Genomic DNA, 23,514 nt, shown 5'->3' on the forward strand with positions numbered 1-23,514 from the left:
TTATTGATATGAGTTAAGAAAAAAATAATAAAGATGAAGCAGCAACAACAGTGTTGATATTTTGAGTTGCCTCAGACTTTTAAATTGTACTCTATGTTCCAAAGAGGTTTGAGTGTGATATGAATGTAAGGAAATGGTGATAATTTTCTTTTTTTGAGTGAACTTTCACTTTAAGATGAAGATTCTGTACCTTCAGCATCTGCTTTGTTCCTCTTCATCCTGTAAACATTCACACTACATATGTGACAAACTGATGCGTTGCGATCTTCTGAAAACACCTCAAAATGCATTCATCTTTACCTCAGTGTTGTGCTTGTTGCATCTCTACAAAGAGTGTTTTCAAAGTCAGGAGTCCCTTTTCACGGATGTATGAGGTCGGTGGTCTCTCGACAGAAGAGTCAGCTCGCATGCATACATAATCGCATACAGTTCAGTGAGATGAGACGCAGATGCTGGTGTCAGAAGGAGGGAAAGAGAGGAATAAGATCAGGTGAAGGACAAAAAGGGAGGTTTGCGATCAGGGCCAGACTTGAACAGCTTGAGTGGAAATGATGCGTGTAAAAGCGTATGTGTAGTCTGAAACAGAATGACTGTATAAACACTAACTCTCTGACACAAACGCACAGCTGCTTGTCTCTCTCTCTCTCTCTTTTTTTTTTTTAGGATGCAATGAAATAAATTGGACACATAGTTTTGACATTAGATATGCACAGTTTCTGATAGTTTTGGACATTATGACCAAAATCCCAAGTAATTTTATATCAAACTAATGATATGTCATGATATAGTTATTTTTGCTTTAAATTTAACCTCAATATGATTTCTATATTACACAAGGTAGCAATGCATTTTTGAATGCAATGCATTGTTACCCAGCAACTGTAATCAACCGGGACTGGAGTGACATGTCAGAACACACTTCCCATTACAATCAATGAAACTTTTAGAGGTAAGAGTGCAGGCTATTGTTTTCTGCTTGGTATCAATAAAAAAAAAAAAAAAGACTGGACTCTGGGTAAACGACAGTATGAGTCTCTACCAGCTGATCTATTTCTACCTCCACATGCTGCTATATGTATATATAGTCCAGCTGTATTTTGTTTTCAAGAGAAATGGAAAGGAAGGAATCGTGTTTTGAATAACATCTGCTAGACTATAATAGCTGTGAACACCTGCATCAGTGTGTGCTGATTTTGTTACAACTCTAAATGAGATGGCATAGAAAATTCAGCAATGCTGCATTAATGAGCAAATTAGCTTATTTGATGTGATTTGTTTTTATTTTTATAACACTACTTGATATTAGGCCACTGTCAAAACAAACACATAATAGCTTTGATAGATTGAGAGACATGTCTGTCTGTCTGTCTATGTACAGACTGACTCAAATCTGTATTGTATCTGTTGTGTTTTTTATCTGGGAAATGTTTAAGGTAATTCAAGTTTAATTGTCTCTTTCATTGGTGTGCAGTGGGGGTTTGGTTGTTATTAAGAGTTGAAGTGAGAAGATACAGTGTGGTAATTCTCTAATTAAAGTGTGTGTAAATGACGCACTGCTTGGTTTGATTAATCAATGAATTCATTAGGACCTGGACAAGCTCATTAGCACGAGCCTAATGCGGTGCTAGTAGTCAGGACTGCCGCTGTGTATTTATAGATGCAGGAAGTCACCTGGAATTATTGTTTCTCTTTTTTTTTTTTATCTCGTCTCTTCCTCTTTCTGTCTTGCATGCCACTAATGAGTGAGTGATGAATGTCCACACATGGTTTCACTCAGCGAGTTTGAGTGCGTGTCGCAGGTTCATTAATCAACTTCAGTGGAAGAGAAGTGTACCCACACTCATTTACACCCTCCTCCCTCATTAGTTTCTGTGTTTAGATGTACACACAGTAAACAGTTCAGTCATACTTGAGTCCAGACAGCACAGAGCTGTTCTAGCACCCATCTCACGCTGCTCATTAAACTGATGAGCTTGACTTTAAAGAAGTGATCCTATTTCTAAGGCTGAAGATGAAGTCTTGTGATTGTAGACCGACAGATAGACAGAATCCCTGTCACTTATTCACCAGCCTTAGGACATATATTTCCTATTCATTTTCATAAAAATCTTCAATAATCTTTAATTCTTTAATCTTCAATAATAACACTCGGGCCATATGATTTGTTATGAATCATGATATTACAACTTCATGATATTATCATGAGGCCTTTTTGATCATGTTTTGTGTTAATTTGAAATGTAAAATTTTTTTTAAATAATGTTTATGTATATATATATATATTTCATTTTATTCTAGCTTGAAGCTCTATGAATGCTTCTTAATAGACTTTTTTTTTTCTGGTGGGGCTTTAGTTCAGTAGTTTTAATAGTGGTTTATGATGTTGTTTGTGGTGTTAGTGCAGGTGTTTTGGTGGTTGTTTCTGTTGTTTTGCTGGTATTGCAGTGTTTAGGGTAGAATTGATGTGTTGTGATGCCCATAACAGCTTGTTAGTTTTAGCTTTATGTACAGCAGGAACGGTGAACAGGAAACAGTTATATTTTTTCTGCTCCCAAACCTGTGTTCATCTTGCTCGTTTTCTCGTCCTCTTTCCTTGTTTGTCCCTCTCCTTCTCATCTGCTGTCTTTTTCGGTTTTCCTTTAGGGGAAAGTCTGCTCCTCCATTAAGAACATACAAGGGTCCTTGACATTTAATTTCCTGTTTGTGGTGCTCTTTTACCCTCTACCTGTGTGTCATACTCGCTCTCCTCCATCTCTATCCATCTCATTCTCACTCCTTTTCAGTTTTCTTTTGTGTCATTTCACTCTTGTCGGCTTATAATCCCTGATTTTACCTCACATTCTTCACCTTTGAGCATTTTTTGAGATCATTTTGCTGAGAAATTTACAGTTTTCCTGCATTACATTAACAGACTTTTCAGATTAGAAATGAACATTGGGTACTTGTCTTATGATGCTGTAGACGGGTTCAGGGGTTTTGCTCATTAAATAAATGTGCCTTATATGGCAGTTAACTTGGTGTGAGAACCTGTGGCATTTCAGCATGTGTGTGTGACTCCTGGAGTGAGATAAATGAACCTACTTATGTCTGCGGGAACAGGTGGCTAAGTCAGCATGGTGGCCCGCCACATTCACATACACATACACACGCTTACACACACAGACCAGTAATAAATTGAGGCAATTTGTGTAAACTAAGAGATAACTAGACAGCTGCCCTTGTTGAACAGTTGCTGTAGTGTCCCCCCTGAGCCACCGTGATCAAGATCTACCATATTGGCTCACATATGGATGTCCTTAAATGTGTCATTAAAATAAACATAAAAGTTAACCCTGTACACATGAATTTCGTGTCTTTAAAGTTTGGTTGGCTTATATGTGTGTGTGTGTGTTTTGATGGCCATTACCATAAGCAGGGTGTCTAATAGATGATTTAATCCATAATTTATGTAATAATGTGTGTGCTGAGTATCTAATAAATGATTCAATCCATAGTTTATGTAATTATATGTTTGCTGAGTGCTTTTATTATTTACTCAAAATTTACTTTTCAGAAATTCTGACGCACTGCACTGATTTGGATTTGCTTGTGATGTGTTAGGTGAGTGTGGTGCAGGACTCTGTGAACATCTCGGGTCAGAACACCATGAACATGGTGAAGGTTCCTGACTGCCGGCTGGCAGATGAACTAGGAGGACTGTGGGAACATTCCAGATTCACAGACTGCTCGCTGTGTGTCGCCGGCCAGGAGTTTCAGGCACACAAAGCCATACTGGCAGGTAAAAGTGGGAAACACACACACTTGCATGCAATTTTTTTTTTTAGAGATTCACATATGCCGTGATTACAAAAAAATCACAACAAATGAACATAAAAAACTTCCATTAACAAGTTTATTTGTACATTTTAAAAGTTGTTGAAATCGTGTCACTTAAATAAATCTCCCTTCGTCTTCTTTCTCTGTGTCTGTGTTCAAAACCAAAGACAGCTGTCTTATTGCTCAGACAGTCAGTCAGTCACTTAGCAGACAGCTTTTTAGTCTAAAGCCACCAGAGCTTTAGAGATAACCAAGTCATTATGAATGCAGTGCCGATATCTTGTTAAAAATGTATCATAAGTTGAAAATGTAAATGTGTAAAACAGTGAGAAGTAAACTCAGCATTGAGCTCGGTCAGACATATAACTACCGCCCCACACGCGCAGGATTGTGGGATATCATAGGCAGCGAAAGAAGCATCTGTGCTTTCCTCAGTAATCGACCAGACAGAGGTATCTTAGACATGATGTTAGTTAACATTTGAATCCCTTCCTAGTGATGTGTACTGCCTGAGAGGGCAGATTTTTTTAGGTTTGAGATGCTCTTCTCTCTCTCCCGCTGTCACTCACGGTGAGGCGGGATTCCTCGTTATCTGCCTATACCTGGTAGTGCTCATTATTCGCTGTGGAGACGGAGCTGATTGGCTGGTGTCTGAGCTGTGATTAGACTGTATGTGTGTGTGTGAGGGACTTCACACACTCCTTTAAAACGAGTTCAAGTTGCCCTAGACAGATCTGACTCCATATTCTGACTGACAGAGAGTGTGAGGTCTGAGGTTAATCAGCCAAATGGATCGCCAATTGCACCAAGGCACACGTTGTCTGCTTTGTTTTTGATGTTGATCACTGAAACGTTTTCTCTGAATCTTTGTTCACCATCCCTCATAAGATTTAACAAAAAAGCACTTTACAAATAAACCGAATTGATTACATCATTTGCCAAGCTTCATGAAAGCAGTACTTTTCCTTATAAAAGAGTAGACAGTATTGTAGCTTTTTTAATGGTTTTTATAGTTGTTGTTTTTTTGCTTCAGATCAAAGTTTGTGATGTTGTGATTCATCTCGGAGCTTGTTGAGTTGATTCATGGCATGAACTCTTTTTCGAAGAACATTTTGAAATTGCCTTTGGAGAACATGAATGGGAAAAATACTTGGGGAACCAAGGCTGCTGAAAAAGTGTTACACTCTATTATAATTACCAGATTTGTTTTTTTCAGACATTTTTGTTGTTTATTAAATCTTTCTCTTTCACTTTCACAGCACGCTCTCCAGTATTCAGTGCTATGTTTGAACACGAGATGGAGGAGAGTAAAAAGGTGAGCCTGTTTCTTTATTTTTATTTTAATCGCACCTTCACTTCTATCTCACATTTTGTCTCATTATACTTCAAAAGCAGTGATGCAACTCCCATCCTTTTAGACCATCACAATCACAGAGGCCCTCACACTTATGTTCACGCACAGCTTGATGTTTTTCATGCAAGTGTTTTCCTGACGTCTCATTTCTGCAGTGTTTATTTGTTTCTAAGTATATTAGCTATCTCCCAGCAGGACTCAAATCCATCCTAACTGTCAGTGGACTAATTTTCAGTCCAGCTGTGTGTTTGGTCTAAAACCCCTGCATTTACAGAATTGCTCAACTGTACCATCTTCCTGCTTGTTTTCAATAGCCGATCATAAATCACTATGTGCCATTTTTCTTGTATGGCTTTTTAATATGGCAGTTGTGTTAGGCCTGATATATAATCGGAGCAGTGGATTTTGTTCATAGAGGCGTTAAAGATTGCGAGTGTAAATCAAGAGGGTTGCACATGTCTGTTTAAATGAAGACAGTATGTTATTTTTAGGACTGTAAAGTTAACACTTGCAATTAGTGAAATGTTTCATGCCATTTATTTAATTTGACATTCATTTTTTGTAATGTAATCCAAGTAAAGAACTCAATTATTGCACCTTAAAAGGAACTGAATGCATTAACTCTAATATATATATATGGAATATATATGGAATATATTTTATATATTTGCAGCAGTGTTGTTATAGGTAATTACAATTGTTAAAACTATTAAAATAGTTTTTAATTCAAATAAAGCTGAAATAATAAAATACAAATATTAGATTTAAAAAAGTTAATCGAAAATACTGCATTGAGAACTAACTAAAAATAAGTTTGAAATACTAAAATGTATTAATAAATAAATAAAAATAAATCAATAATAGAACTGAAATTAAAATTAATTAGATCCAAAAGTATATAGTATAAAAAAAAATGGCAAAAGCACATTGAAAATATAAAAATTAAAGCTACTTCAAAATATTAAGAACTCCAATATTATATAAATAATACTAAAATGACACTTATTTGCACTGATTGCCCCTTACACTTCCCCTAACACACTTCCTGTTGTTCCTCTTATCATCATCAATGATAGTTCACCATCTGCTGATCCAGTCTCTCTCCTCCTGTCGTATCCCCACTTTCCCAGAGTTTCATCATGCACCGTTTTTTGGGACAGGATGTGCTTGCATTTGGGGTTTGTGGAGCAATGAGATTTCCTGTTGTTCCTTTTACTTGTGCGGCTTATTAGCTTTGTGAAGATCCATGCAAATGTGTGAGGCTGAGTGTAGTGTTGAGAGAGAGAGAGTGTGTGCTTAATAGATAAATGATGGGATCTAGGGCTCAGTTTGTGTGAAGGCACGTGTTAAAGCGAGTGTGGCCACATGTACTTGTCTGTGCGTGCGTGCGTGTGTGTGTGTGTGTGTGTGTGTGTGTGTCAGGCTTAGATGATGGATGGGTCTCAGTTATTTGGCTGTGATGTGTGTAGAATATTGATGGATTTGATGTTCCAATAGAGAAAATCTAAAGAGAATTGATAGGAAATGCCTGATCAGAGAGAAGGAGTAAACAGATGAGCCTGTTACACACACACACACCCACACACACACACACACACATATATAAAACAGACTCCTGAAAATCTGCTTAAGAACTTAAGTGACTCTTCACACTGGATCTTCTGGTGTAGTTTGGAGAGCTTTTGATGTCCACATTTTATTTTGTATTTAAATGTTTTTTGTGGTGTTGAGACGTTTAAGGTACCGAGAAAACTCATCTCTTGTAATGCCTCTGTGGCAGGGGTAGGCGTGGTTTAGCGAAGTCTGCAACGGGAGAGCGAGTGAAGAGACGAGCGGCGGTAAGTGGTTCAGGTGAGAAACAAGTAATAGCTGGATCTCGTTGCAGTGATTGGCGTGGGGAACCATTTAAGGAGCGCGACAGCTGGCGAAGGACGAGAGAGACGGGGACTCGTGCTGAACCGAGAAGGCTACAAAGGGATACTGTAGATTGAAGACTGCGAAGTGCGCGCACCTGCCGCGATTGTTTCTTTTGTTTGATTTTTACTTTCTAAATAAAGCATCTCACGAGCCCTGTACGCCGACCCTGGTCTCCTTCCTTTACCTCAATCTGTCAATTCATTACACTGGTGCCGAAACCCGGGAGGAAGGAGAGCATCCGCCATGCAGGCTCCATCAGCCACATCATCCTCGCCGTTTGCGGACATCATTTCATCGCTCGCGGGCCTGCACCAAGAAAACCACCAGGCCCTGCTGGACCTGCGGACCGACCAGGACCACCGGTTCCAGACTATGATGTGGGTCCAGCAGGAGGACCACGAGCTGTTCCGGAGCTTGCTGGACCGGGAGGGACGGATGGGGACGGCCTCCCCCAGCGCCCCGTCCGCCCACATGCCGCTCACCAAGATGGGTCCCGCCGACGATCCAGAGGCTTTTCTGGACCTATTTGAGCGGACGGCGGAGGCATGTGGGTGGCCGATGGAAAGCTGGCCCGTCCGGGTCATCCCTCTGCTGTCGTGGGAGGCCCAGAAGGCGGCCCAACAACTACCCGTCCCAAACCTCCTGGTCTACGCCGACCTCAGACGAGCCATCCTCCAGAGGGTCGGCCTCAGCCCAGAACAACATCGCCAGCGCTTCCGGTCGCTGGAGCTGGCCGAGGCGGGCCGACCCTTTGTGTTGGCGCAGCAGCTCCGGGACTCGTGCCGCAAATGGCTGCTGGCCGGGGACGGTGACGCCGAGTCCATCATCAACGCGGTGGTGCTGGAGCAGTTCGTCTCCCGCCTCCCAAAGAGGACCGCCCAGTGGGTCCAGTGCCACCACCCGGCGTAGCTGGATCTGGCCATCCAGCTGGCGGAGGATCAGCTGGCGGCGTGCTCCGGGGTCGGCGAGCCCCTCCCTGCTGTCTCTCTCTCTCTCTCTTCCCCTGTCTCCCCTTCCCCCCCCCCGCTCCGAAATCTCTCCCTCTCCCTAGGTCCCGTTGGGTGGGGCCACCGAGGGCTGCACCCCGCTGGAGGGTGGCGATGGAGCCTGCGACCGGGGCACGAGGTCCTGCACGAGGGATGGCCGCCCCCCCCCCGCGACGGGGGAGTGAAGACCCTCCGGCTGCTTCCCCACGTCAATTCCCTGAGCCACTTCCCGCCACTGGGGCCGCGGGGAGACCCGGGCCAGCCTGCTGGCGTTGCGGGGATCCGGCCCACTTTGTGGACAGGTGCCCGATAATGGAGGTGGACTCCCGGACGACCCGCAGGCTGCCCCCGATCAAGCCGGGCTGTACCAAATACCTGTGAGTATTAAGGGGGGTACCTATCAGGCTCTGGTGGGTTCAGGTTGTAACCAGACCTCCATCCATCAAAGCCTGATACAATCCGGGGCATTGGATACGGGCCGAATGGTTAAGGTGAGGTGCGTGCACGGGGATATAAGGGAATGCCCATTAAAAGCCATAGGCATTAAATTTCGGGGCCAAAAGCATAGTGTGGAGGTGGCCGTTAGTCCGCGCCTCCGGCATCCGCTAATTTTGGGGACGAATTGGCCTGCGTTTCAACATTTGCTGGGGTGCTTGACAGCGGGTGCCGTCGGGGGAAAGAACCGGCCGGGGGGCGGGGTGAGCGCTCAGGTGGGAGAATCTATCCCAGGGGAGCCGAGCGGCGTGGCGAGGCTAAACCTTGCCAGCCGCGATGACTTTCCCCTGGAACAATCCCGGGACGAGACGCTTAAATATGCCTTCGAGCAGGTTCGCTCGATTGATGAGCAGATCCTCCACCCTGAGCCGTATTTTGCCGTTATTAAAGACAGGTTGTATCGAGTGACCCACGACGCTCAGACAAAGGAAGATACAACCCAGCTGTTAGTACCACAGAGCCGTCGGGAAATGCTTTTCCAGACGGCGCATTGTAATCCTATGGCAGGGCACTTAGGAGTAGCAGCAACACTAAGTCGTCTAACGACCCGATTCTTTTGGCCGGGCATTCACGAGAACGCGCGCAGGTGGTGCGCGTCTTGTCGGGAATGTCAGTTCGTAAACCCACCGGCCGTTCCAACAGCGCCTTTGCGCCCTATTCCTCTAGTGCAGATCCCCTTCGAGCGAATTGGCATGGACCTGATCGGGCCGTTAGAGCGATCCGCACAGGGACACCGTTTCGTGTTGGTCTTGGTGGATTACGCGACACGGTATCCTGAAGCAGTAGCGCTCCGCAACATCTCGGCAAAGAGTGTGGCGGACACCTTGTTTCGTTTAATCTCCCGCGTGGGAATCCCAAAGGAGATTCTCACGGACCAGGGCACCGCATTTATGTCACGTACGTTAAGCGAATTGTACGGATTGTTGGGCATTAAAGCGGTGCGTACCACCCACAAACAGACGGGCTGGTCGAACGGTTTAATCGCACAATAAAAACCATGATCCAGAAGTTCGTACAAGAAGACACGAAAAATTGGGACCGTTGGCTAGAACCCCTCTTATTCGCTGTCCGCGAGGTCCCCCAAGCCTCCACGGGGTTTTCCCCCTTCGAGCTTCTCTATGGACGTCAGCCCCGGGGGGTGCTAGATGTCCTGAGAGAGACTTGGGAGGACAGACACTCGGATAGCAAAAATGAAATTCAATATGTCCTGGACCTGCGGGCAACACTGGGGCAGCTCTCTATGGAGAATTTGCTCCGGGCCCAGGGCAGACAAAGCCAGCTATATAACCGGGGAGCTAAGCTGCGAGAATTTACACCGGGAGAGAAAGTGCTCGTTTTACTGCCAATCTCTAGCTCCAAATTGTTAGCCAAGTGGCAAGGACCCTTTGAGGTCACACGGCGGATAGGAGATCTCAATTATGAGGTAGTACGGACGGATAGAGGCGACTCACGGCAAATCTACCACCTCAACCTCCTTAAAAAATGGAGCCGGGAGGAGTCAGTGTTGCTAGCGACGGTAGTGAGTGGGGAGGAGGATCTCGGGCCAGAAGCGATTATTAAAGGAAAACCCCTCGCACTGGCCCTAGGAGGGGACCACCTCTCACCCTCGCAGCTCACTGACATCGCGCAGTTGCAGGTAGAATTTGCGGACGTGTTTTCGCCCCTACCCGGTCGTACGGACCTGATTCAGCACCACATTGAGACAGAGCCGGGTGTCGTAATTCGCAGCTGGCCGTATAGATTGCCTGAACACAAAAAAAAGGTAGTTCAGACTGAATTAGAGGCCATGCTGGGGATGGGGGTAATGGAGGAGTCACACAGCGATTGGGCGAGCCGATAGTTTTGGTGCCCAAAACGGACGGCTCAGTACGGTTCTGTGTAGACTATCGCAGGGTGAATGCAGTTTCTAAATTTGACGCTTATCCAATGCCGCGAATTGACGAGTTGCTCGATCAGTTAGGCACGGCTCGTTTTTATTCGACATTGGACTTAACCAAATTTGTTACACTTCTGTTCGGCTTGTTCGGGGCCCCGGCTACGTTTCAGTGCCTTATGGATCGAGTGCTGCGGCCCAATGCTGCATATGCCGCAGCCTACCTGGATGATATTATCATCTATAGTGGGGACTGGCAGCGGCATATGGAGCATGTGAGGGCGCGGTCCTCAGGGCGCTGAGACGGGCGGGGCTAACGGCCAACCCGAAGAAGTGCGCAGTTGGGCGGGTGGAGGTAAAGTATCTGGGCTTCCACTTGGGCCACGGGCAGGTGCGTCCCCAAATTGATTAGACGGCAGCAATTGCAACCTGTCCCAGGCCCAAGACCAAAAAGGAGGTGAGGCAGTTCTTGGGGCTGGCGGGATATTATAGGAGGTTTATTCCTCATTATTCGCACCTCACCAGCCCGTTGACTGACCTCACTAAAAAGGAGGTACCGGATACGGTCCAATGGACGGAGCAGTGCCAACGGGCCTTTACCCGAGTTAAGGCGGCCCTGTGTGGCGGGCCGCTCCTGCACTCTCCTAATTTTGCTCTCCCCTTTCTTTTGCAGACCGACGCGTCGGACAGGGGGCTGGGCGCAGTCCTGTCCCAGGAGGTGGGGTGGGAGGACCGCCCGGTGCTGTACATTAGTCGAAAGCTCTCAAAAAGGGAGACTAAGTACAGCACCATATAGAAGGAGTGTTTGGCCATCAGGTGGGCGGTTCTCACCCTTCGATACTATCTCCTGGGACGGGAGTTCACCCTCTGCTCGGACCACGCGCCCCTCCAGTGGCTCCACCGCATGAAGGATACCAACGCGCGAATCACCCGTTGGTATCTAGCTTTACAGCTGTTTAAGTTCAAGGTGATTCACAGGCCGGGGGCGCAGATGGCTGTGGCCGACTTCCTCTCCAGGAATGGGGGGGGGGGGCTGCAGGCCGGATGGCTCCCCGGCCTGAGTCGGGCGGTGGGGGTATGTGGCGGGGGAGGCGTGGTTTAGCGAAGTCTGCAACGTGAGAGCGAGTGAAGAGACGAGTGGCGGTAAGTGGTTCAGGTGAGAAACAAGTAACAGCTGGATCTCGTTGCAGTGATTGGCGTGGGGAACCATTTAAGGACCGCGACAGCTGGCGAAGGACTAGAGAGACGGGGACTCGTGCTGGACCGAGAAGGCTACAAAGGGATACTGTAGATTGAAGACTGCGAAGTGCGCGCACCTGCCGCGATTGTTTCTTTTGTTTGATTTTTACTTTCTAAATAAAGCATCTCACGAGCCCCGTACGCCGACCCTGGTCTCCTTCCTTTACCTCAATCTGTCAATTCATTACAGCCTCCATAGCAGACATCATGTCAAAAGGACAGTTTTGTCCATACAGTGAAAATCACTGAGGACCGAACACCTTTGACTTTCATTATATGGGACCCCCCAAATAATACATTCTTCTTTTTGTGTTCCACAGAAGATAAATACACCACTGTTTGAAAGTTAGAGGTCAGTAAAATCTAATATGAAGATTTGGTGCACATTTCTTTTAAGTATTAATGTTGAAATCAGTTGTGCTGCTTAATATTTTCATGGAAACCTTTTTTTTTGGGGGGGGGGGGGGGTTGAATAGAAAGTTTAAAAGTGCCATTTATTTGAAATAGAAATAGAAATAGAATATTGAAACATTATAAATGTTAACTGTCGCTGTCAATCAATTTAACATTAAATAAAATGATTAATATCTTAAAATATTACTGACTTGGATGGTAATGTTTGGAATAATTGGAATTAAATGATAATGAATGAATTTTCAGTTAAATGATAGAACACACTTTCACTATTAACTAATAGCTTTCCCTGAATAAACTCCTGATTGGCTGCTTATTGATAGTCAGATAGGTAGTTGTAGTAGTTAGGTTTAGGTATGGGGTAGGGTTTAGGGATCTAGACCATGGTCATGCAGAATAAGGCATTAATATGTGCTTTATAAGTACTAATAAACAGCCGATATGCTTGTAAAATGCATGCTTATAAGCAACTAGTGTATAGTGTTCCTCAATCTAAAGAGTTGGCGAATTTTCATGTTTGGCATTTGTGTATTGTGGGTCACAGATTTGAATAAACAAAAGCATCACCACAAACCTGAATGTTCTTAGTGACTCTGTGAGTCTCTTCAGTTTCACCCAGGTAAATGTGTTACTAGTCTTTATGATGGTACTCATATTGAAACTAAAGGGCCACAGTTCATAGCAAAAACTGCAGTCTGCAGGGGGAGGGAAGTAAAACTTTGTTAAAAGTGTGCAGAAAGCCTGTGACTTCAGGCTACACAGACTTTTATTTTCTGTAACAGCCTTTAATAAATAGTTCTGTTTGCTTTTGAGTGAACTTTTTCATTTGACCTTGCTGTGTTTCTGTGTCTGTGGGTGGGTTGGAGTTCCTAACAGTTACTGGATTAATTGGTTTAGCTGTGATGGACGGGTCGGGACGGAAAAGCCTTTGTTACCAGCACGACAATCAACAAAGGGCTTGTGCTCCGGCAGCCTTGGGCAGAAGAGAGAAACTCTCACAGCCATCATTCTGGAACGTTGATCAGGGCAGGAACAAAAAGAGAATGAGTCTTTCTGAGCTAGACATTAATTTGCTTTTTTTTGAGTGACTCTGTCCTTTTGTGTGTGCATATGTTCTTACACGGTGGAGGTCAGTGTTTGTGTGAATTTGGTGTAGGGTGCTCAAGGGACACCGTAGGAGCTCATGAGAGGAACGGCCAGACTATTACACTTCATGCTTTTACAGCAGATTCAACAACCTGAACTGCATCAATTCCAGTTATACCCTATTTTAACCCTTCAAAAGCACAGTCAGTTGACTTTGTCTAATAATAATAATACTTCACTTTGGGTTCATCCATCAAGTTCCAAACATAGTTTGCCTCTGTGTTTTACATAAAACATTGCTTATTAGCGAATGTATGAAGAGCGTCTGTGGAAGTTGAGGAGTCTGACCTGATGTTCTATGAGACTGACTGTGTGATTGACTGGGTTCTGATGTGATCTGTTGTCTAGAACCGAGTTGAGATAAATGACGTGGAGGCTGAGGTCTTTAAAGAGATGATGTTCTTCATCTACACTGGCAAAGCACCCAACCTGGACAAGATGGCTGATGACCTGCTCGCTGCTGCTGACAAGGTGAGTAATGCTCGCACACAAGCACCACATTCAGCTGAATACAAGCCAAACAGCATTTCCTCTTCTCATCTAAGAACAAACGTGCGCGTGTGTGTGTGTGTATGTATATATATATATATATATATATATATATATATATATATATATAATGTATATATATATATATATATATATATAAATATATATATATATATATATATATATATATATATAATGTATATATATATATATATATATATATATATATAATGTATATATATATATATATATATATATATATATATATATATATATATAATGTATTTTTTTTTCATGTTGTAAGCTTCAGCAGCTAGCAAAAAATGCTAATCTTATTTTAAAACGGAGCCAATATCTGCCAACAGCAATTCAACATCTGCTTTGTTTTGACAACACAAGCTCACAGACACACTTTTTTACTGAAGTGCAATCTCTCTGTCTTTAGTATGCTCTGGAGCGGCTGAAGGTGATGTGTGAAGATGCTTTGTGCACCAGTCTGTCTGTGGAAAACGCAGCAGAGATTCTGATCTTGGCCGACCTGCACAGCGCTGACCAGCTGAAGACACAGGCTGTCGACTTCATCAACTAGTGAGTGGTCAGGCTAGGAGTTCAGATTTGACTTGCCACACCACAAAAAATAAAAACAAAAAATAATAATAAAATGCAATAGATAGATTTTTATTTTTTTTCTATTTTTTATTTTACTAGCTTGTTCAGTCTCTCTTTGCAGCAGCTTTATTGGACGGTGTAATTTTGAGTTCATTTGGTAGATGGCAGTAACTTGGCTGGCGTGAAACTGGACTGTGGCCATCTCATTTCAGCTCTCTCTTTCCCCATCTCTTTACAAAACACCCACCACCACAACAACAGCAGAGACGGAGGGAGATCAATAACACGGGCAACACAAAAAATAAACGTGCCCACCAGCACCCCCTCCCAAACTGATTCGTCCTCTCTGCCCTTCTTTTCCTGCACTCATTTTTGCTGCTTATGTTATGTTTATGTGCTCGTCTTTCTCTTCTCAAATGGTTTTATTGCTGCACATAGGAGTCTAGTGTCAGAGTGCAGCAGTTTTCCCACAGCGCCGGACTCTGTCCAGCCATCACAGGACAATGACTGCTAGTGGGAGTATCCCCAATGCTCAGAAAAAAAGAGAGACATTTTTAAAAGAGAGACAAGTCAAAACAATACAGTGAAAATAGAGAAGTTTTCTATGGAGTTGTCCTTGGTTTTTGAACACAGTAGCAAACATGCATCATGGCCATTGTAGTCCAGAACATATGACTCTTATGATCTGGTTGTTTTTCAGTTCCACGCACAAATGTGTGTCAACTTTTTAATTTAAATGAAATCCTGTCCAACATACAGCACACAAGATTTTGGTTCCATAAAAGACATTTCATACAGTGCTTAATCTTGGTAGTTTAAATATATATATATATATATTTTAAAGTACTTTGCACCAAATCACACAAAATAATTGCTGTGCATCTATTCACAAAAACCGAGAGATGCAAAACCAAAAAAGATAATGCGTGAAGGCTTCTAGAAAATATTTCTGGGAGATGTTTCTAATTTATTGCTTTTGATGCTGAATATTTAATAGTGCATGCTTGTTTCCATTTTCAAATTTGATACCTTTGCTGTCATCTACATCACTTACCTCAGTTTACTGACCCACATGTCGTAGTTAATAGCTTGTTAATAGCAAAAGGTTGGACCGTAAAATAAAGTGTGACCATGTTTCTTTATAATGTTATGATGTCCCAATTCATACGATTTAGTTTTCAGTGTTTATTTTTAATTCTTTTAGACAAAATTAAAAAATGGTGTTAGTTATGACAGGTTATCAGCCAGGACATTGTCATTTATCAATATCATTGAATCATTTAATGTTAATGTTATCATTTACAAACACAAGCCTTTTCATACATATAAAAGCTGCCCCCCCCCTGCTTCCACATTATTTTGGAAAGCTTGTGTTTGTAACCTGTTGACCGTGCAGTGACCTTTTAGTGTTGGTGAAAGTGGAAGGCCTGCTGTTGACACTGCGAGCAAGTGCTGCAATTAATGCCAAGTGTTTGGAGGCAACAGTATAGTGGGGTTAGGGGGAGGTCGGCATCTCACACACAAACACACTCCGGGTAAATGTCGTTAAAGGCCATTTTTTTGGTGTGCGTGCAGTGCGAGTGCCCTCAGGGTGCTGGGCTCAGCGAAGAGGATTGTGCTCTCAATGTGTCTCTCTCTCTTTCTCTCTCTCCTAGCCATGCGTCTGATGTGATGGAGACCTCAGGGTGGAAGTCAATGGTGGCGTCCCATCCTCACCTGGTTGCAGAGGCGTATCGGTCCCTGGCCTCCGCCCAGTGCCCTTTCCTGGGCCCTCCTCGCAAACGCCTCAAACAGTCTTAGTGCTGTCCCTTACCGTTACCTAACCCGCACACCTACACACACTCACACAACTGCCTACAAAATGGAGGGGGGGGGGCGCTATACTAGATTAACCACCCCCCTACCAAGCTCTGTCCCTTTAGATGCCTAAACCAGCTCTTGACCTGCCCCTCCCTTCACGTTTTCCAGACAGACCCCTTTGCTGCCCTAACCGTCGGGTTTCTCAGTGTTGGGGAGAGTGGAGGCTGCCACAGGATGAACCCTGCCCAAAAACGTGGCCAATCTCTGCACTAGTCCGGCCATCTATCCCAGAGTTTCTGTGATTCTGTTGGACCAAGGATTCTTGAGCGTGGGCGGATGGATCGAGGTTGAGCTTTTGGTTGGGCAGTTAAACGTGAGATGAATTAAGACTGGACTTTTTACATAACTCTTTCCACTGGCACTACTGTGTTCTCTCCTTCACTGTGTGAACCAGTTCTCCAACTCCACTTCATCCCTCCTGATAGACCAGTAGACATTCCCCTTTACAGTCATGGATGGAGGGATTTTTCTCTGAAAAGGAATAACTCCGTTATTGTTGAACTCATCAATAGGTAGCATGTGTCTTCGTAATGACGACATCAGCGTTCAGTAGATTCCTGTGTGACTTCATGATTCCTGTGTGACAACAAACAGCTTTTTCCAGAACTGTCCACTGTTTCTTGAGAAATTTAAACATAGAACTTGTCATGAACTTTGACTTAGGACCCACAAGCTAACCTGGCTACCAAATGGAGTAGTAGTTCTGACAGTCTTGGTTTGTCTCATTTTACAGGGCGAATAAATTTACAAATCCAATGAGGAGTGTAAAAATGGGGAAATACTTATTGAATTATTTTAATTCTAATTTGTTTTTTCCTTGTGATGTTCATTTAGGATTTTTCCTCCTTGTAGCACTTGTGTATTTGAATCCCGGCTTTCTGTATGAAAAAAAAAAAGCCCAAAAAAAAAACACAAAACTGTCTGCGTTTGTATTTTTCCTTTTGTTTTGTAACAGACACAACATTTTTGTGTTACAGGCTTATTTTAGCGGTTATCCTACTTTCTGCTGATTCCATCCTCTCTTTATACTTGCTCACAGTCATGGATTAGACAAATCTGGAGCTCTTGCTGAAACAAAGAAGGAGAATTGGCTTCTTTTTTTAAAAATTTTATAATTGAATAAAAGCCTGTCCGACTGACAGTATGCAAGGTTTTTGGTTCCATAAAAATAATTTCATGTGGTTTAATCTTGTTTGTAAAAAAGAAAAAAAAAAGCACCAAGTCTCACATAATTTATGTTCATGCTCACAAAAATTGGGAGACAAGTAACCAAATTTGTTACTGATAGAAAATTATTTGGCATAGTGGATGGTTCTTAGCGCTAAAAAGGCTTTCTGAATTACATTTATATATATTTGGGAAGACTTGAGGTAGAGCAAATGATGCATATTTTTATTTCAGGGTAAATTTGTCCATTGAAGGCTTATTAACCTGACATACAATTTTACTGATGAGTCGTCCAGGCACTACAATGCAGGGCTCAGTCTCTTTGCAGAAAGTCACACTTCTTTACTACTTTTTCAGTATATGTTTTTTATTATATTCATATGTTCTTTTTTAATGAAATACTCCCGTTGTTTACTATGCTACCAAACACTTATGTGGCAAACTGTATCCTACAATGCAGTGCTCTCGACTTGACCTTCCATTTCCACATCTGACAAGTGTGTCATAAATAATAACACTTGTAATTAACATTTTCCAATTGGCTCATTTTGATCAGACTTCCAAAACAGACCCTTTTTTAACACCAAATGTTGGATTTAAAAAAGGTAAATAGCATTTATACGGTGCCTCTAAGGTTTTGTCTTGGCCACAACATCAGAACTCGTGGGAACGTGATATGTCGTGGCCATGAGGTAATTTTGCAGAGGTAATGACATCCTTATGTCGTGGCCTCGAGATGTTATGTTGAGGGAACGACATATTTAATGTGTAAACAAACCTGCGTGACCATAGCAACCCGCTATTATCAGAGATTTATTCATTAATATTTCATTTTGAATTAAGAAATTAATTATATTATTATATTAGTTATCAAATTATTATATTAACCATAGGCCTTGGCTATCGGACTGTATTACATGCATCAGTTTATCTTAAATGAGTGTTAAGTATATATATAATACTTTTAAAATTATATATAATATATACAATTTATATATTATAAAGTGCATAATATATAAAAACATTTTTATCCATCCTATAGTCTTGTACTGTAGGTCCAATGACTGATCATCCTTTTCCCATAATATTTGTATATTAGGCTATTATTATTATTATCCTATTATAATATTGGTTATATTTTTATATTCGTTTATATATATTTTTTTTTTCCTTCATTTCGATCTCTTTACTTAACATTATGAATACTTTTGTAAATAATAGCCTAGGCTACTGTTAATGCTCAACATGCCAATAAAGCTTTGATTATGCTGACTGGAATTTTTGATGGAATGCGGTTTAAATTGAACGTGTATTTCATTTTATTTCGGCTAATTAATAGATCATAATTACAAATAATATAGTGTTTCACTGAGGAATTAATCATTTACATAGTTTCATTTGTAAATGAAAACACAACACACTCATTTATCAATTATCTGACAATTATGCAGAAAGTTTTGACTTTATGATTGTATTTATGCCCATGTGATGATAAATGAGCGTGTTATGTTTTCATTTACAAGTGAAACTGCGTTAATGATTAATTCCTAATCAAAACACTTATAATTATGGTCTGTTAATTAGCCGAAATAAAATGAAAGCTAAATTTGAAATTCATTCCAGCAAAAATTCCAGGCAGCATAATCAAAGTTTGATTTGTGTGTCGATCATTACAGTAGGCTATTATTCACAAAAGTATTCAGAACATTAAGTGAAGAGATCAAAATTAAGCAAAAGATTTATATATACTAATATATATGTAGGGGAAGCACAAACACACACCAGACACGGCAGAGAAGATAGAGTACAGCCGTGACATAGTATACATATGTAATATATATACAGTTGGGACCAAAAGTCAAAGTCACCTTTATTTATATAGCGCTTTAAACAAAATACATTGCGTCAAAGCAACTGAACAACATTCATTAGGAAAACAGTGTCAATAATGCAAAAATGATAGTTAAAGGCAGTTTATCATTGGATTCAGTTATGTCATCTCTGTTCAGTTAAATAGTGTCTGTGCATTTATTTGCAATCAAGTCAACAATATCGCTGTAGATGAAGTGTCCCCAACTAAGCAAGCCAGAGGCGACAGCGGCAAGGAACCGAAACTCCATCGGTGACAGAATGGAGAAAAAAACCTTGGGAGAAACCAGGCTCAGTTGGGGGGCCAGTTCTCCTCTGACCAGACGAAACCAGTAGTTCAATTCCAGGCTGCAGCAAAGTCAGATTGTGCAGAAGAATCATCTGTTTCCTGTGGTCTTGTCCTGGTGCTCCTCTGAGACAAGGTCTTTACAGAGGATCTGTATCTGGGGCTCTAGTTGTCCTGGTCTCCGCTGTCTTTCAGGGATGTAGAGGTCCTTTCTAGGTGCTGATCCAGCATCTGGTCTGGATAGGTACTGGATCCGGGTGACTGCAGTGACCCTCTGATCTGGACACAGACTGGATCTGGTGGCCACGGTGACCTCGGAACAAGAGAGAAACAGACAAATATTAGCGTAGATGCCATTCTTCTAATGATGTAGCAAGTACATAGGGTGTTATGGGAAGTGTTTCCGGTTCTGGTTTACCTAATTAATGCAGCCTAAAAATCCTTTAACGGATTTGGATAATAAAAGCATATTAGTATGTTATGTGTATGCCAGGTTAAAGAGATGGGTCTTTAATCTAGATTTAAACAGCAAGAGTGTGTCTGCTTCCCGAACAATGTTTGGTAGGTTATTCCAGAGTTTAGGCGCCAAATAGGAAAAGGATCTGCCGCCCGCAGTTGATTTTGATATTCTAGGTATTATCAAATTGCCTGAGTTTTGAGAACGTAGCGGACGTAGAGGATTATAATGTAAAAGGAGCTCATTAAAATACTGAGGTGCTAAACCATTCAGGGCTTTATAAGTAATAAGCAATATTTTAAAATCTATACGATGCTTGATAGGGAGCCAGTGCAGTGTTGACAGGACCGGGCTAATATGGTCATACTTCCTGGTTCTAGTAAGAACTCTTGCTGCTGCATTTTGGACTAGCTGTAGTTTGTTTACTAAGCGTGCAGAACAACCACCCAATAAAGCATTACAATAATCTAACCTTGAGGTCATAAATGCATGGATTAATTAACATTTCTGCGTTTGACATTGAGAGCATAGGCCGTAATTTAGATATATTTTTGAGATGGAAAAATGCAGTTTTACAAATGCTAGAAACGTGGCTTTCTAAGGAAAGATTGCGATCAAATAGCACACCTAGGTTCCTAACTGATGATGAAGAATTGACAGAGCAACCATCAAGTCTTAGACAGTGTTCTAGGTTATTACAAGTGGAGTTTTTAGGTCCTATAATTAACACCTCTGTTTTTTCAGAATTTAGCAGTAAGAAATTACTCGTCATCCAGTTTTTTATATCGACTATGCAATCCATTAGTTTTTCAAATTGGTGTGTTTCACCGGGCTGCGAAGAAATATAGAGCTGAGTATCATCAGCATAACAGTGAAAGCTAACACCATGTTTCCTGATGATATCTCCCAAGGGTAACATATAAACCGTGAAGAGTAGCGGCCCTAGTACTGAGCCTTGAGGTACTCCATACTGCACTTGTGATCGATAGGATACATCTTCATTCACTGCTACGAACTGATGGCGGTCATATAAGTATGATTTAAAACATGCTAATGCACTTCCACTGATGCCAACAAAGTGTTCAAGTCTATGCAAAAGAATGTTGTGGTCAATTGTGTCAAATGCAGCACTAAGATCCAATAAAACTAATAGAGAGATAAACCCAAGATCAGATGATAAGAGCAGATCATTTGTAACTCTAGGGAGAGCAGTCTCAGTACTATGATACGGTCTAAATCCTGACTGGAGATCCTCACATATTCCATTTTTCTCTAAGAAGGAATATAATTGTGAGGATACCACCTTTTCTAGTATCTTGGACAGAAAAGGGAGATTCGAGATTGGTCTATAAATAACTAGTTCTTTGGGGTCAAGTTGTGGTTTTTTGATTAGAGGCATAATAACAGCCAGTTTGAAGGTTTTGGGGACATATCCTAATGACAATGAGGAATTAATAATAGGAATTAACAAAAGACCACTAGTTTCAAATGACGTGCATGACAATTTGATACAATGCCGAATGTCTTTCTTCTCTTTTGTACTTGTATTTCTTTGTTTTAAATATTTCAACATCCTAAAACTTTAAGATTGTTTTTTTTTTTTTCATTTTCAGTGTGGACTTTTGGACCTCTCTGTATATTAAGCAAAAACATGAACAAATCTCATGCTTACCATTTTTCTTCCTGCTAATGGAACTCGGATCACAAGCTCCTCTATGATTTACCAGTTGCAAAGTCATCGCAATAAGCTTGGCTAAAGTGTTTTCTAGAACAATCCTGCAGGCTGTTTCATATAACAGGTCTGATGAGCAAACCAGTGGATAATATGTGAAAAGGTGGTGGTACTGGCTTGCATACACCCCCCCACCCCCCCCACCCCCGAGATCCTGAGATGCTTCTTATTGAGTTTTTTTTTTTTCTTCTCAAAGCCTCTTAAAATTCTAATAATCTCTCTGGTCTGTTTAACAAGACTCGTCCGAATATTAGATACGTGTGGCCCATATAATCCCCTGTGGGAGGAATGTGTGCATTTTGTGTTTGTTTGTTTGTTTTTGTATAGCGTCATGTTTGTGTGGCATGAAGGGTGTGCTTATAAAGATGTGTGCTGTCATGCGTGCATGCGTACATTCGGCAGAGTTACTTAATGTCACAATTCTTTTTTTTTTGGCTTCCAAGACTGTACATACTTATTTTAACCTCAGTCTGTATGCATCCAATTTGTAATCGAGTGTGCAATTTATGTGGCTATACTGCATGTCTGATCAATACGACATCTGTTGATCGATAGATACGAGAGCACAAATGGCCAATCACCAGTCCTCCGTCTGTCTCTCCATCACTCTGTCTCTTTTATTGAATAGAGGGTTGCAGCGGGTCAACAAGCAGGTCTCTGTCGCTCTCCCAGAGAAAGCTGGAGGGAGGGGGAGATGGATGGATGGTCTTGTGCACTGGCTGTCGAGACTAAAAAGATGGAGAGAGGGAGGACAAGTGGGTTATTGTGGTGTGAAAACAGGAACACAATTACGTCTGATACTGCTAAAAGGGCTATAAGCAGGAACACACAATCGTGCCACTTATCAGCCATATTGGCTGTTAGAGTTAATTATTAGAATTATTTCTGTAAGATAAAGTGACACTGAAGCCTGGAATAATAGCTGCTAAAACATTGATTTGCAATCACAGAAATAAATTTCATTTGATATATATATTCAAATAGAAAATAGGTATTTTAAACTGTAATAGTATTTCACAAATAAATGGAACCTTGGAAAGAGAATTAAAATAATAATAATAATTCCAAACTATTGGCTCGCTATGCTCTCTTTTCCATCACAGCTCAGGATAGAAGGTACTGAAAGTCAGGACTAAAATATTTCATCTTTAAAACCATAATTTACACATTAATAATGCAGGATTGTTTTATATAATAATTATATATTAAGCACAAACACACACACACACACACACACACACACACACACATATTTATAGAGACAGATTTCCTAAATTTGTTATAATTAAAATGTTTATACTTTTATAAAATGTTTTCTATAAAATATAAAAACTATAAAATGATTTTATTACAATTTATGCTTGCATCTTTATTTTTTATTTGTTTATTTTTTCAAAACATGATGTCTCTTATTTTTCTAGTGAAGGCCAGGACTAGTCCTACATCCTCAGTACTGCAAGTTGTGACGAGTTTATCAAAAAGGCAATTCCCTCTTTTAATAGTTTTACAATTTCTCACATCCGTCTCCTCCCGCCTTATTATGTCTCAGCTTTGGCTCAATATATGAACATTTGATTTGTCACTTGTCTCGACTTGCACATCAGATAGATGCCCTCCGACAGCGCTGTTTCTATGACGAATGGAGGATACTGTGGCCTTGTGATAGAACAAGAGATGGATGGATATTTAAGGGTAAGGGAAAGAGATAAACTGCTAGAAAGTGACGAGAGAGAGAGAAGGAGGCGGATGAGACAGTTCTGGAAAGGGGAAGGGACAGAGATGTATGGAGAGGGATGTGGAGAGAG

The 23,514-nt window shown here is 41.7% G+C and overlaps 1 protein-coding gene across 2 annotated transcripts in view; it reads left to right on the forward strand.

The window, feature by feature from the left end:
* LOC132148976 (speckle-type POZ protein) overlaps positions 1 to 17,115 on the forward strand; it is an 80,614-nt gene extending 63,499 nt beyond the window's left edge. For both annotated transcript variants that reach the window (XM_059557822.1, XM_059557821.1), the window contains 5 exons: positions 3,601 to 3,778; positions 5,076 to 5,131; positions 13,589 to 13,711; positions 14,175 to 14,317; positions 15,994 to 17,115. In XM_059557822.1, the coding sequence (XP_059413805.1) occupies positions 3,601 to 3,778; positions 5,076 to 5,131; positions 13,589 to 13,711; positions 14,175 to 14,317; positions 15,994 to 16,138 (645 nt within the window). In that variant the 3' untranslated portion in view covers positions 16,139 to 17,115. The remainder of the gene's footprint in view (positions 1 to 3,600; positions 3,779 to 5,075; positions 5,132 to 13,588; positions 13,712 to 14,174; positions 14,318 to 15,993) is intronic.
* The last annotated feature ends 6,399 nt before the right edge of the window (positions 17,116 to 23,514 follow it).

This window comes from Carassius carassius, chromosome 9 (genome assembly GCF_963082965.1).
Source record: "Carassius carassius chromosome 9, fCarCar2.1, whole genome shotgun sequence".
Classification (NCBI taxonomy): Eukaryota; Metazoa; Chordata; class Actinopteri; order Cypriniformes; family Cyprinidae; genus Carassius; species Carassius carassius.